Here is a 13,701-nt window from a genome sequence, read left to right on the forward strand (position 1 = left end):
GAAATAGCTTTTCTCTGCATTAGCATAACCTTTGGTGTGCACGAAGAGTACAGACAGGTGCCCGTTGGTCTATTGGTCAAAGAATTGCGAAAGCAGTAGAAAATTCCGGTACATTCGGAATTCTTTTCTTTCCACCCAAATACTATACACGTTTGAATTTCTGTCAAGATCTTAATAATTTGCATTCTTGTTCCGCTTGCTCAGTTCATATTCGTGTTTATTATGATCGTTATGCTTATATTATATGTATGAATGTTTATAATAACATAGTTGCAGTAACTGTTGAAGTATAGTAAACTTTCAAAAATGGTTGTGTTTTACCACAGATTAGCTTTATAAGGAATAATATTTGGAATGGCTTAAATAAAGGGAAAGTAATCGAATAGTCAAAATAATTTTGTTTTTTTTGGCCAATACATTATACAGTACGAAGATTGGGAGGTTTTCCCCTTTCTCTGCAAAATCTCGAATATTGAAACTGTTACAGTTCGCTGCAAAACAAACAACCGACTTTTTTTTTGGGGGGGAGGGTCACTTTCCAATCTGGATTGAGTAGGACTAAAAGTTCTACGGTCTATCAACCCAAGCGAAGAATGATTCTGTTCCGGAAATTTAACGCCGTCTGTTGAAAATTAGAATGAAAAACACCCCAGTTATTTACGAGGCGCATTCGGAAACTAAGTACCGTTTTGAAAAAAACAAATAGTAAAACAATTTTTTCGAATCCAATTTTATTTTTACAGGAAAATACATGTCTTAAACTATTTTTCAACATAGTTTCCGCCAATGATCAAACACTTGTCATAGCGGGTGACCAGTTTTTGTATACCATCGTCAAAGAAACTTCCCGCCAGTTTCGATAACCACGACTCCACAGCATTTTTCGTGTCATCGTCAGATCCAAAGCGCTTGCCACCAAGCTCGCGTTTCATGTGCAGGAACAAGTGATAGTGCAGAACGGCGCCAAGTCCGGGCTTTACGGCGGGTGATCGAACTGCTCCCAATGAAACTGTCGAGTTAACGATTGAGTGACACCAGCAGTATGGGGCCGAGCATTGTCATGGAGCAACACAATTCCTTTACTGAGCATTCCTCTTCATTTGTTTTGAATGGCACACCTTAGTTTTGTTAAAATCTCACAATATCGTGCCGCATTGATAGTTTCACCTCTGGGAAGAAATTCAGTAAGCAAAATGCCTTTCCTGTCCCAGAAGACAGTGCACATGATTTTTTGTGATGACATTGTCACTTTGAACTTTTGTTTTTTCGGAGAATGAGTGTGTCTCCACTCCATCGATTGTTGTTTCGATTCTGGTGTGAAATGACACACCCGAGTTTCATCACCTATCACAATTTGGTTTAAAAAGTTTTCTCCCTCATCACTGTACCGCGTGAGAAATGTCAGGGCACTACCAAGTCACTTTGTTTTGTGAACATCAGTGAGCATTTTTGGAACCCATCGGGAATACAGTTTGTGATAATTCAAACGGTCAGACAGTACGGGAAATTTGTGGAAATGCCTCTGAAAGAGTTGTCATTGTGAAGCGTCTGTTCTCAGGAATTGTTTCATCAACTTTCCTTACCAAATCATCGGTGACAACAGAAGGCCGACCACTCTGAGCCTCGGCATGGACATTTGTTCGACCTGCATTAAACATTCTTACCCACTTTCTCACCATTTCATCACTTATCGCATATTCACCGTAAACTTCTGTCACTTGACGATAAATTTCGGCCGGTTTAACATTTCTCACATTCAAAAATTTAATCACGGCACGAATCTCACAGTCAGCGGGAGAACTAATTGTCTTAAACATTTTGAATTTGCACAGCAAACTAAAAACACAACTCTGAGCAATTAAAATGGCGGCAATTGAAAGTCAGTGAACAAGAAAGACTAGTGCGCATGCACGGGACACCTACCATAGCGGACGCCTACCACAGCGCTGCAACGGCGCTAGAATGAAACGGTACTTAGTTTCCAAATACGCTATGTAGTTCTTTATTCTCTTAATACCAGCAGCTGTTGATTCAGATTGCGTAATATCATGTAAGGAAGAATTACGGCGCACGTATTGTGCAATAATGTTTGCGATATTTTGCAGAGATAATTAATGTTGATGTTTTGTCCGAGATTTGTTTATGAACACTTAAAAGAGTTCTACTGTGCTTACTAAGCAAAATATTTTTCAGTTCCATTGGTTTATTTTTATATGATGCGCATATCGAAATGTCAAAAGCATTCAGCGGAAAAATTTAAAGAGCGGCTACAGTCTACCCCCCCCCTCCACTCCTCTTTTTCAAGTTACGCTCGAGCGTCCGAATATTCGCCAATTTACAAGTATGCAGGTTAGTTAAGCTTTGACTGTTAAAGGATGACTGCATGAAGAAAATTTCTGTCTTCTGATTTCAGAAATGTTCCTCTTTTTTACTTAAATTACTTTGCTTGCAATCTGTTAAGAGAAAACTGATATACAATGAAAATTTTAAAAATGTTCAGGATTTAGATTTAAATTATTTAAATATCAATATGAGTGGGAAAATAAATTGTATTTACTATTAATTTCCAAGCGAATACAATAAATATGCCTTATTATTATTTATTTTCTCTATTTTGAACTGAAATTTCATCATTAAATCTTGTAATATAGTTTAGTTCTGCATAGTTTTTTTTCCTCTCATTGTAAACTTGTTCTGTAAATTGAACTGTTATTTAAAATTTAAAAAAAAAAAAGTAATTATTTTCCATGGTTGAGGTAATGCTTATTCTTTCTTAATAAATACTGCATTTCTCATATTTTAAATTACAAGTATTAGGGCTATGCAGTTGTGTATAATGTAATTAGCACATGCTTATTTTTTTTCTTAAAATGTGCTTGAAAAGTGCTTATAGGTGCTTATTTTTTTAACTAAAATGTGGCTATGAACCCTGTTTTTCTTTGTTAGGTTGGAAACTTTTCAAACAGCCTATATATATACACATGTAAATATACAGGGCTGCACTTTTGAAATTAAAATATTTAACTGCATTATTTAAAAAAAAATATCTGATTAAAGACAAAAGATTAATAGCATGTGTAATAATCAAAATCGTAAAAAACAACCTTATATTTAGCGTAGGTATAATGAAACACTCAATCGATTTCGAGGCAGCTAAAGGTCCCTCCTCATCAGGAGAAAGAAATACATAGAAAGAAGAAAATAGGAGAAGGAGTCACAGAAACACGTAGTGCTTATCAGCACTGCACGTGGTTATAACTAGATTTTTAATCAGAGTTGCACTGGCCGCCTACTTTTACTGAGCCAGGCTTCGCTAATATTTTAACTTGGCTAATATTTCTTTTACTTCGCTAATATTTCTTTATGCTTGATCAGACAGCCTGGCTCAGTAAAAGTACTTTTAATCCAGTTTTGTGAATGTAATAGGCAGTATATTTAATTACATTTTGACACAAGTAGAACAAGTGAAACCCTTGCTCCATTGAAGAATTGAGTGGGTGCAAAATTAAATATGATAAATTGTTTATTGTTGTAAAAATAATAACGCTATTTAGGGGGAGCAATTTTTGTAACATGTGATCTGCTGGCATGGTTCTATTTTGAAAAATCATGTTTGTTTGCTTTATTTATTTATTTATTTATTTATTTTTATTTTTATTTATTTATTTTTTTTTTTTTTTTTGATAGAACACTTTTATCACCACTTTCATAAGAAAATTTTATAGTTTTGAATTTTTCTCTGAGTCTATCACTTAAAAATGATTACTTTTATTTTTTACTTTATTAACATATCATCTGCTGTAGAGAATTTTTATTTTGGGTTATATGAAATTCTTTATCTTCAATATAATTCCAAAGTTCCCACTTACTTGGAAAATCCTGAAAAGTCGAGGAAAGTGGTTCCTCCTCTTCTAGAATGTTTGGGAAGTGAGAGGGTTTCAAGATCAATGTTTAAACAGTTTAATTTTTTTATTAAATATTAACTAACAGACAAAAATTACCCTTCTTAAAGAGAAAACTATGAAGAGCTACATTAATCTTTATCTTAGTATTTTAATCACCGTGTATGCAATATAATTTTCTTAGCCCGTAACTTTCCTCACTATCTGTTAACGAGTTCTTCACTTCTTTTTGTAGAAATGCAGCTGTTCTAGCACTCTTATCTTAATATACTTATCATTAAAAAATAAATAATGTAATTTAAAAGTCATATAATGATGTTGTGTGCTAACAACTCTAGTAATTAAACACTTTTTTCTCCAATCTGATATAATTCTCAGCTCCTGCATTTTATTTAGCAGTATGAGGTACAGTTATAAATTCCTTCTATGGAATGAATATTTTTTCCTAAATTTGATATATTTTATAAACCATATCTACTTTTCTGAATGGCTTAGGTGTATATTTCCTACATATATATATATATATTTTACGATGATGAAAGAGATATTTTTTTTTCCTTTCTTTTTTTTTTTTTTTTTAAATTTAATTTTATTGTTCTCTATTGTAAACACATGCGATTATTTCTAATTTCTAATTCTTAAATTTTTAATTCATCATGTTTGGTCAGAGAAGTTAAATGTTGAATTAGAATCCAGAATTCTAAATATATAGAGAGGATTAGAATCTATATTTTTAGATTTATGAATTAATGGTCAGGAGTGAAATTTTTTCTATTCATTGTTTTTAAACGTTCAGACTTATTAGAATAAGGATAAGTGTCCAAGTTATAGTTTGGTCTTAAAATTATACATGAAAGTGTATGATTTTCTTTTATCTCTCGTTATTACAATTTAAAAACTAGGTAGATCGATTATTTTGCTTTTAATGTATGTACTGGGCACCCAATATTTCAATCCTATTTACATTGTCTTCACTTATATTTTTGTTCTACTGTAGTTAAACATGAAGTCTAATTACAGTAGAACAAAAATAAATGCTTTGTAAAATAATAGTCTATACTTCTGAAATAAAGCATGCTTTTTATTTATTTTTTATAACTTGGAAAATTAGGAATGGGAAAATCATACTATTATTTACAACCATCTGCGTATTCTATTCTTTGGATGAAATTTCTTATGATTTTATATTTTGAATAATGCATTTTAATTTGTTCAACTTTCTATGCACATTCAAAAAAGATAGAAATTTTTTAAATAATGAGATTTCAAGAGGAGGCATTGTGATATGCATCTGCCATATTTGAGATATTTCTTAGGCTGTATTCGTAGTGTTTTTGTGTCTCACGGTTGGAAAATATAACATGAAACTTTTGATATCCTGTATTTATTAGGTACAGCATTATATCCTAGTTAATTCCTTTATCATGGTGATAATAATTACAGAGAACTAAATTATAATTTCAATCCTTAAAGTAATCTGTAAAATGATTTTAACTAAAGTGTTTTTAAAATAATATAGTGATTGATGAAAGTGACCTTGCTGTATCTACACCCCATATACCAACCTATGCTCAACATATGGATTCTAAGACTTTAGAAAAGTTGTCTGAACGAAGTTATTGTAAAGATTTTCAAAGATTAGGCCTTGGAGTCCTAAATGGTGGAAATAACAAGAGTAAAGCTGAAGGCTTTAGAATCTCATCTATTAACAGTACATATTCTGTTAGTCGCAGGTAACATCTAATTTTTTGAATATATTAGAATTAGTTGTGGATCATGAAATATTTATGTATCTATATTTATGATATTTATAAATGTATATATTATATATCATTTTAATGAAGTTCTTGAAATTTTTCAACTGAATATTCTCTGATAATACATTTAATATAATTTTTACCCAGTTTTTTTCCATCACAGCATATCAATTTTAAAGTAGAAGATTGTGAAATGAATTGCTAGTCATTTACAGTACAGTCAAAAGTCTTTAATCCGAATGTCCATAATCTGTAATGATCTATAATGCGGACCTCAAAGCTACAAACTTTCTGCACATGCATCAACGCATAATACGTTAACGCATGCGCGTTTAATGTATAATGGACGGTATAAGCTAAGCTAAAATTATCTTATTATGTATTTCAGTTAATGTTGCAAATTGTGTTGTTCTTTAATCTTCTAATTGGATCCGGCTTATTATTTTTTGCAGACTGTTAGAGCAATTTTAAAAAAATGTATGCTTTGCGCATGCGCGTGTTAAAAGAAATGTTAATAAAGTAAACAAATAAATATAAAGTGTTTTTTAATTATTATTATTTTATTATTATTTTTTTAATTTTTTTAAAAATTTTGACACCCTTTAGATCATAATTGCTCTTTATTTCATAAATTACGGTTTTTATATTTTTAATTTTATAATTCTGCATGCCATCTTAGCAGATTTAAACTGATGATCTATAATCTGAAAAAACTGATAATCTGGAATCGCCAAAGTCCCGACGAGTCCGTATTAAAGACTTTTGATTTTATTTGAAACTATTAATGAACAAATTGAATTGCATTGAGATTTGGCTTTTTTAATTACTATATATACTCAAAAATAAGCATCCTCCTCTCCCTTAAAATTTGGGAGGATTTTACATACAGATACTTTGGTAAATGAAATAAAAGAAGAGGAAGAAGGAATTTAATTATCATTAAGTAAACCATGCAGATACAGTACATGTAAATTGTGTTAGCTACTACTTATTGTAGCAGCCATATCTACCTGCAAAGTCTGCATATACTACTCTGGTCACTAAAATGCCTAAAAAATAGATAGATAACAATGATCTTGGGCGACAGCTACAGATTCAACCATTTCAAGGAAATTTAGAAGGAGGGAAAAAATAAAATTCCCATGATTACAGCAAGACAAAAAAATTATTATCTTGAATTGTAAAGAGGATCTTATGTTTGAAGGGGTCTTATTTTTGAATAAGTATATTACTTGTATTATTTCACTGCATTTTAGATTTTTATTACGTAATTTATAAAGCACAAAATTTCATAAAGTTGTGTGATTAATTTTGCTGTAAGATTCATTTAAGTTCCATCTGTAAGTGACACTACTCAGTCATTGACAGTTTTTGTTTTATGCGCAGTTGTTTTTTGTGTTCTTTTCCTTCCTTTTTTGGGGAGAGGGGGGATTGTTACGTACATAAAAATTGCTATGAAACTCTTTTGTTATGTTTTGATTTTCAACATTAGAGAAGTTCCTGATTCTTGAATTCTTGGCATTTAGCACATTTAGCATTGTCATATTATTTTAAAGGCTTATTAATCAAATTATTTATTTTCTTGTTATCTGAATTATGTGTTTTGCAGAGAATTGCATAAATTTAATGTATGCATTTATATTGAAATATTAACAATCTGTCAAGCAGAGAACACAATATATTAATCCTGAAGGTTCATTTTGTAATTTGAACTTGTAAAAATCATGTTATAATATTGAACTTTGTAGAAATCATGTTATAAAATTAAGGGTAATTATTAATGAATTTCATAGAGAGGTATTATTTTTCTCAACTTACTTTCCATCTTTTAACCCTATGAGCACCATGGCCGGCTTTATCTGGTCATGAGATTTTTGCCTCTTAATATATATTAGCTTATAACTTATAACATTTTGCTTACTATATATAATAAGATAAATATATATAATATATAAATGTAATGATATAAATGTCATCTTAATAAATGTAAGTTTATGAAAATAGAGACCAAAATAAGTAAATATAAAAATTAGCTAATAAAAGCTGTTTGAATACAGGTCTTCATGATGATTGAAATAGTTTATGTAATTCATTAATTCAATTATGGTTTAATCCATGAGTCTTTTTATTTTTCATCGGTTCAGTTTTAGCTGTCGTAAAAACCAGGCATACGTATTTTGTTGTATGTAATATTTAAAATTAAATTGATTTATATTTATTCTAAGTAAGTTGATAAGTTTTGTGAGGTGCATCATAGTTTTTGCTTTTGAAGTGTTAAGTAATTTTTAATATTCCAGTATTCTTTATATCCAAAAGGTCTTTAATCTCTTTGAAAAACTTTTAGAAAAAAAAGGGGGGATGTATAAGTCAATTAATTGTTAATATGACATTTAAACAAATTGTTAGTAACATTAAAATTTAAAGCACAGTAGCTTAGCAGATAACAGTTAAAATTTCATTTTATATATTCGATAACTGGGTCATATATAGCCCTATTAAATTCTAGGTTTGAAGTTGATGGTTTAAAAGTGGGTTGACTGTTATTATGTGAAAGACATGCATTATTATATGTCATATTTAGCTTTAAGAGATTAGAAAAATAATCTTTAAGAAAATTTCTACTGAATTTTATTTTGATGCAAAATTTTCTTGAAATTCAACTTTATATAGTCTTCATTTTCCTGCAGAAATTCAATAATAACATTTGAAGGTGTAGTTTCATGCTTTCACCCATTTTTGACCAATAAGAACTGTCAACAAATAGTGCAATCTAGTGTCAGTAGTGGATAAGTTTGATGTCACAATGCACTCATAAGACTTTAGCTTGTTTTGCTGTAATCCTGATTAATCCTCAATAAGCCAGCGTAGTTCTGCTAGCAAAGGATTTAAGTTAACTATTATATATGTTTTCCCTTTGCATTTTATGAAAAATGTTTAAAATTTGGGGCAGAACAGTATGTAATGCTGTAATGGGAGCTTGACATAAATAAGTATGCTTTAATGGGCATGATTCGGGTCTTTATTAAAAAACAGATGAGTTTTGATAATGTACCATAAAAAACTGTGACAAGCAAATAGCCATTCAAAAGTGGATCTGGGGAAGGGTTCCAAAATTACATGTTGTTTTTGTAATTTGGGTCTGTTGCTTCTCAACTAAATAAAAACTGATCTATTCCTTCAAATTCTGCCAGTCTGATCAGTACAAGTTTGGCAGGATCTCTGCTAACTTTCTTTTTTGATGGGAAAATGCTGAAGTACTCTTGAAGGATATTATTAGAGTACAGGCAGATATGTACCAATATACTGTTATGAAGTCATAAATTGGTAACATTTTGTAAAACAAACATCTTAACATGTTGTAATATGCTCAAGATACATTTGCTAGTCTTGAAACTGCAAACCCATTTCTCTGTAATGTTCTTTTTCTTCTATCTATTTTTTATGATTAATTGAAAAGAGGTGCCTAAAATATGAAAATGAAAGAAAAATGGCCTTTGAAAAGAAGCACAATTGTTATGTGAAAATAATATTACAAATAGGCCAGGTAATAATATTGAACCTTTAAAATAGGTCTTTGGCAAATATTTTGTTCTCTTGGAAATGTTAATAATCTGCATTGATGTGCAAATGAACAAAGAGGTTTGAGACTTTTGTAAGTGCTGTATGCAGTTATGGAAAGCTTTGTTCTCATTTATTGTTCTTTACTTCAACCTTAAATAAAATTTGAAGAAAATATAATAATAAAGTTTTTATTAGTATTTTAATCTCATGTCATTATTTAAGCACGTAAAGCAAGCTTCAGTCCACTTTGAAATCAGGAGTCAATACGTGTAATAAAGTAATGGCCTGTAAGCATTCTATCAAATCCCAGAGCAAGAAAACGCTATCTAACTGTGTCAAGATTATTTTCCTGCAGTACTTAATTGAAACATCTTGGTATTTTTCATTTTTATAAATTAAACTAAATATAGAATTCTAAAAGTATTTGAATAATGTACTTTGAAAGGTTATGTTTTCGATCTAAAACTTTATCAAGCTTGTAAGAAATCATTTGAATTATCAATAGAATAAGTAAATACAATAGATAAATTTAAAGTCACTTATGCATATTAAGTGACTATACATATAAAATTACATGTACAAATTATTACATATATAATCTGTACATGTAATTTTTGATGATGTGTACTGCTTTTTACCAGAAGCAAATTAGAAGTTTTCTGGTATGAATATTTGATCAAGATATTAATTAACTGTATTAAGAACAAAATTTGCTGATGTAATGTAGTTTTGATTAATTTTTAAAAAAGGTCTTAAATGGTGCTAAATATTTCTTTATTAATAATGAAAATTTCTGAAGTAGTTTAACCCTTTGCGACACGCATATTTAAAATATATTTTAATCTTTAAAAAAATGTCTTAGAATAAGTCAGATGGACTTACTTAAGTGCCTTTCAGGCTTGAAAAAAATTCTGCGCTTTTATTTTTTACGGGGGAAGGTGGGATACCGTTTGTCCCACCATGCAACTAGCACATGTCTTATAGCATATTGGTGTATAGCAGGAAAAACAAATCGTATGTGGAATGAATAAACAAAATAAAGCATGCATTCTAAAATATTGATAATAAATACATTAAAATGCATTTTGTACAATATATTTAATATTTTTTAATTTTAGGAACAAAAGAAAATATTTTCTTGGATATTATTTTAAGATTAAAATTTTATACTCGTACATATGATACTAAATAAAATATTAAAATTGACACTTGATTCAAAATCATTTTATATATGATTAAAATTGAAAAAGTCATTTTTCATGAAACTTTGAAAAACATGTTTCATTCTTTTGTAAGCATAGAGGCACTTCACATGTTTCACACATCCAAAATGTTCGTCGTTCTTCTTTCGATGTGCTGCAATATGCACATCTTCTCCTGCTCGTTCTCTTTGGCACGTGACTTACATTTTTTAGTCTCTTTTCTGATTGTACGAACGGTTTTTTAGTTTTTATTTGAACTGGGGATTTCAGTTTTCTTTTCAGCTCTTTCTTGCCTGCTAGTGCTATTAGACCTTCTATAACTGAGAGACAAAAATCTTTCATTGTTTTTACATCATGATCACTTTCGCGAACAAACTTAAATAGAATAAATGCGTTTACTATACTCGCATCTAAAAAGTAAAAAAAGATCCTGTGCCACCACTTCTTGCTTTTGCGGTCTATTTCATATAATCCTTTCAGTTGATCAAATAAGTCGACATATCCCATATTCTTATTATATGAAATAATGCTATCTGGGCACAGTACTTTTTTTGTTTTTGCATCTCGTTCTTTCCTATTAATTTCTTTCATTTCAGTTGCCTTTTCCAAGCAAGACAGGATAGAAACGGATCTTTTATCCTTCCATTTTATGCAATAAATTGAATCATCGCTAACTGAAAAGTCTATATCTCCTCTCGACATAAATTTGTCTTCTTTTAAATTTTTGGGTAGATACTTCCGATTCATATTTACAGTGCCACATGCATAGATGTTCTGTGTCTTTAAAAAGCGAAACAAATTATAACTACTGAAGTAGTTGTCCATAAAAACTCTATGGTTATTACCATAAAGAGGCTGGCACAAAGTTTTCACTACTCTCTCCCCTAGATTTTTTTCCACAGAGTCACCAAGTTTGCCAGTATAAATTTCAAATTGGCATGCAAATCCAGTGACATCACATCGCATCCATACTTTGTAACCGCGTTTGATGGGTTTTTTAGGCATATACTGCTTTAGGCTGCTTCTCCCTTTGAAGCGAATCATTGATTCATCAACTGCCTGAGTTTCATTAGGATTAAAAACTGCCATAAACCTTTCTGAGAGATGATTTAAAAGAGGACGTATTTTGTATAGCTTATCAAAATTAGCTTCCCCTCTCTTAGGTTGTAAACAATTATCATTTATATGAAAATTTCCCAATATCCAACTAAACCTGTTGACAGGCATTATGTTTGCTATATAATCACCGTGTAATAGTGCAGTACTTCTCCAGTAGTCCCGATAACTTGGAAACTTTTTTACGCCCATTAGCAAATTTACAGCGAGAAATCGCAAAAACTCGTTACTATCAAGAGGGGAAAATACACTGTTTTTCTGTGTTGCATATAAGTTTGATTGAAAAACAATATGTTCAATGAACTTAAGTGTGAATATACTTAAAAATAAATTTACAGGTGTTGGATCATCCAAATCAAAAATCTCACCTGTCTGTCCCGAATCTTCTTTGAATTCTGGCAGTGAAATATCAACTTCTTGTTTGTTCCAGCATGGAACAGAAGATTCTGAGGGTTCTGTAAATTCAGCCTCGTTCTCACAGGTATCCCTTTCTTCTTCAGCAATAACTTCAACCTCAGTTATTCTCTCCTGGATTTCAATTTCATCTGAATCAGAACTGACATCTGAAGCATTTGAGTCGCAATCGGATGGCAATTCAGCAAAAAGATCCAAAGCTTCCTGAGTTGTTAATTTTTTTCTAGACATTTTAGCACATCAGAGCAAACAAAGGATGTAAAAGCGTGCGCAATCACGAAAAAAGTAGATGCAAAAAAGAAAAAGAAAAAAATAATCTTGAGTGCTGCCATCTATTGAGCAGAAATTCAAGTGTGTGGTGGGACAAATTTTAACCCACTTATTTCAACTGCAAAATTAATACTATAAAATATTCAATCCAATTAAGATTGTTGAAAATAAAATACCTTTGAACATTAAAAACAATCATAGATATCCTAAATTGTATACCAAACTTTTTAAAATATTGAAAAATGCGAGATACCTGCATATCACTCTTGTGATCCTATTTTGAATATTTTTTGCTTATAAACTTAAGCCCTGGTATGGTAGTGACATCTACTGAGAAAACTAATAACTAAAATCGATTACTTTTAAAAGATTAGAAAATTTCTAATGGGATTGCTAACTGAGAAAAAAAATATTAATTAGGTGGGACAGATATTGACCCACCATGCCGCAAAGGTTAAGTATCGTAGTTTGTATTGCTGTTTAACAGTTGCTATTAACTGACAAGATCAAAATGGTGGGTTTTTACATTTCCTTAATGAAATATGAAATAAATAAATAAAAGTCCAGTTAATGATTTAATGCTAATGATGTTTTATTCAGAATTATCGTTAACAACCTAAAGAAGCAACTTCTTTTTCACGTATATTTGGTAAATTTGAATTCAAGTCGTAAACAAACATACACACACACCAAAAAAAAAAAAAAAAAAGTCATGTAAACTTGTTCTCAAATATATCCACAACTTTTACATTTAAAGGTATGAATTTTTTTAGACCTAATTACAGTAATATTTTACTAACAATCATCTGATACATTTTGAAACTAAGATGGAATAATTACATATTCTTGTATTTGTTTCTTTTAAAATATTTTAATTTTTACTAATCACAAAAAATGTTCATTATTTATTTGCCTTAAAATCTAATTTATTGTTCTTATGCTACAAATAAATGATAATAAATGAAGCCAGAAATGGTATTATTTCATCCTAATACTAGTATGGATTTTACATGAGCGTACTAACATTAGTTTTGCTTCTGAGCTGTAGTTATACATAAATAAATAGTATTACTGTCACTAAATTAAATGCTTGATATTTCCTGATTAGGTGAAGGTGACTAATGATGATCATCAATATCTTTGAATGAATTCATTACATTAATTTTTTTTTTTAATCTTGCATAATTTGTGGAAGGCTGAAACCACATTTAATATTTTTACAAGTATGCCTCTAGCAAAGAAATTACTGGTCAAGAAAATTCCTCTTGAAACTTTATGTGCAAATAGTAAAGAACTGCTAAGAGTACAAAACTACAAGAACAACAGCATATTATTTCTCCTCTTAGCTGCAGAAACTTATCTCACTGAGAAGCATATACCTGAAACTATATCATAATTATAACAAAGGTAACTTCAGAGTGAATATCATTGACCATTTGGCTCACAAATACAATGCAAAAGTAACACCTAAAAAGTCCC

At 30.4% G+C, this 13,701-nt stretch overlaps 1 protein-coding gene across 3 annotated transcripts in view; it reads left to right on the plus strand.

The window, feature by feature from the left end:
- The window catches only part of Sbf (SET domain binding factor), a 320,087-nt gene that overhangs the window by 212,958 nt on the left and 93,428 nt on the right, over positions 1 to 13,701 (plus strand). For all 3 annotated transcript variants that reach the window (XM_085822442.1, XM_085822443.1, XM_085822441.1), the window contains exon 26: positions 5,422 to 5,635. In XM_085822442.1, the coding sequence (XP_085678568.1) occupies positions 5,422 to 5,635 (214 nt within the window). The remainder of the gene's footprint in view (positions 1 to 5,421; positions 5,636 to 13,701) is intronic.

The sequence above is a fragment of the Stegodyphus dumicola genome, chromosome 8 (genome assembly GCF_044657685.1).
Source record: "Stegodyphus dumicola isolate Sdum_Otavi_A_Nest chromosome 8, ASM4465768v1".
Classification (NCBI taxonomy): domain Eukaryota; kingdom Metazoa; phylum Arthropoda; class Arachnida; order Araneae; family Eresidae; genus Stegodyphus; species Stegodyphus dumicola.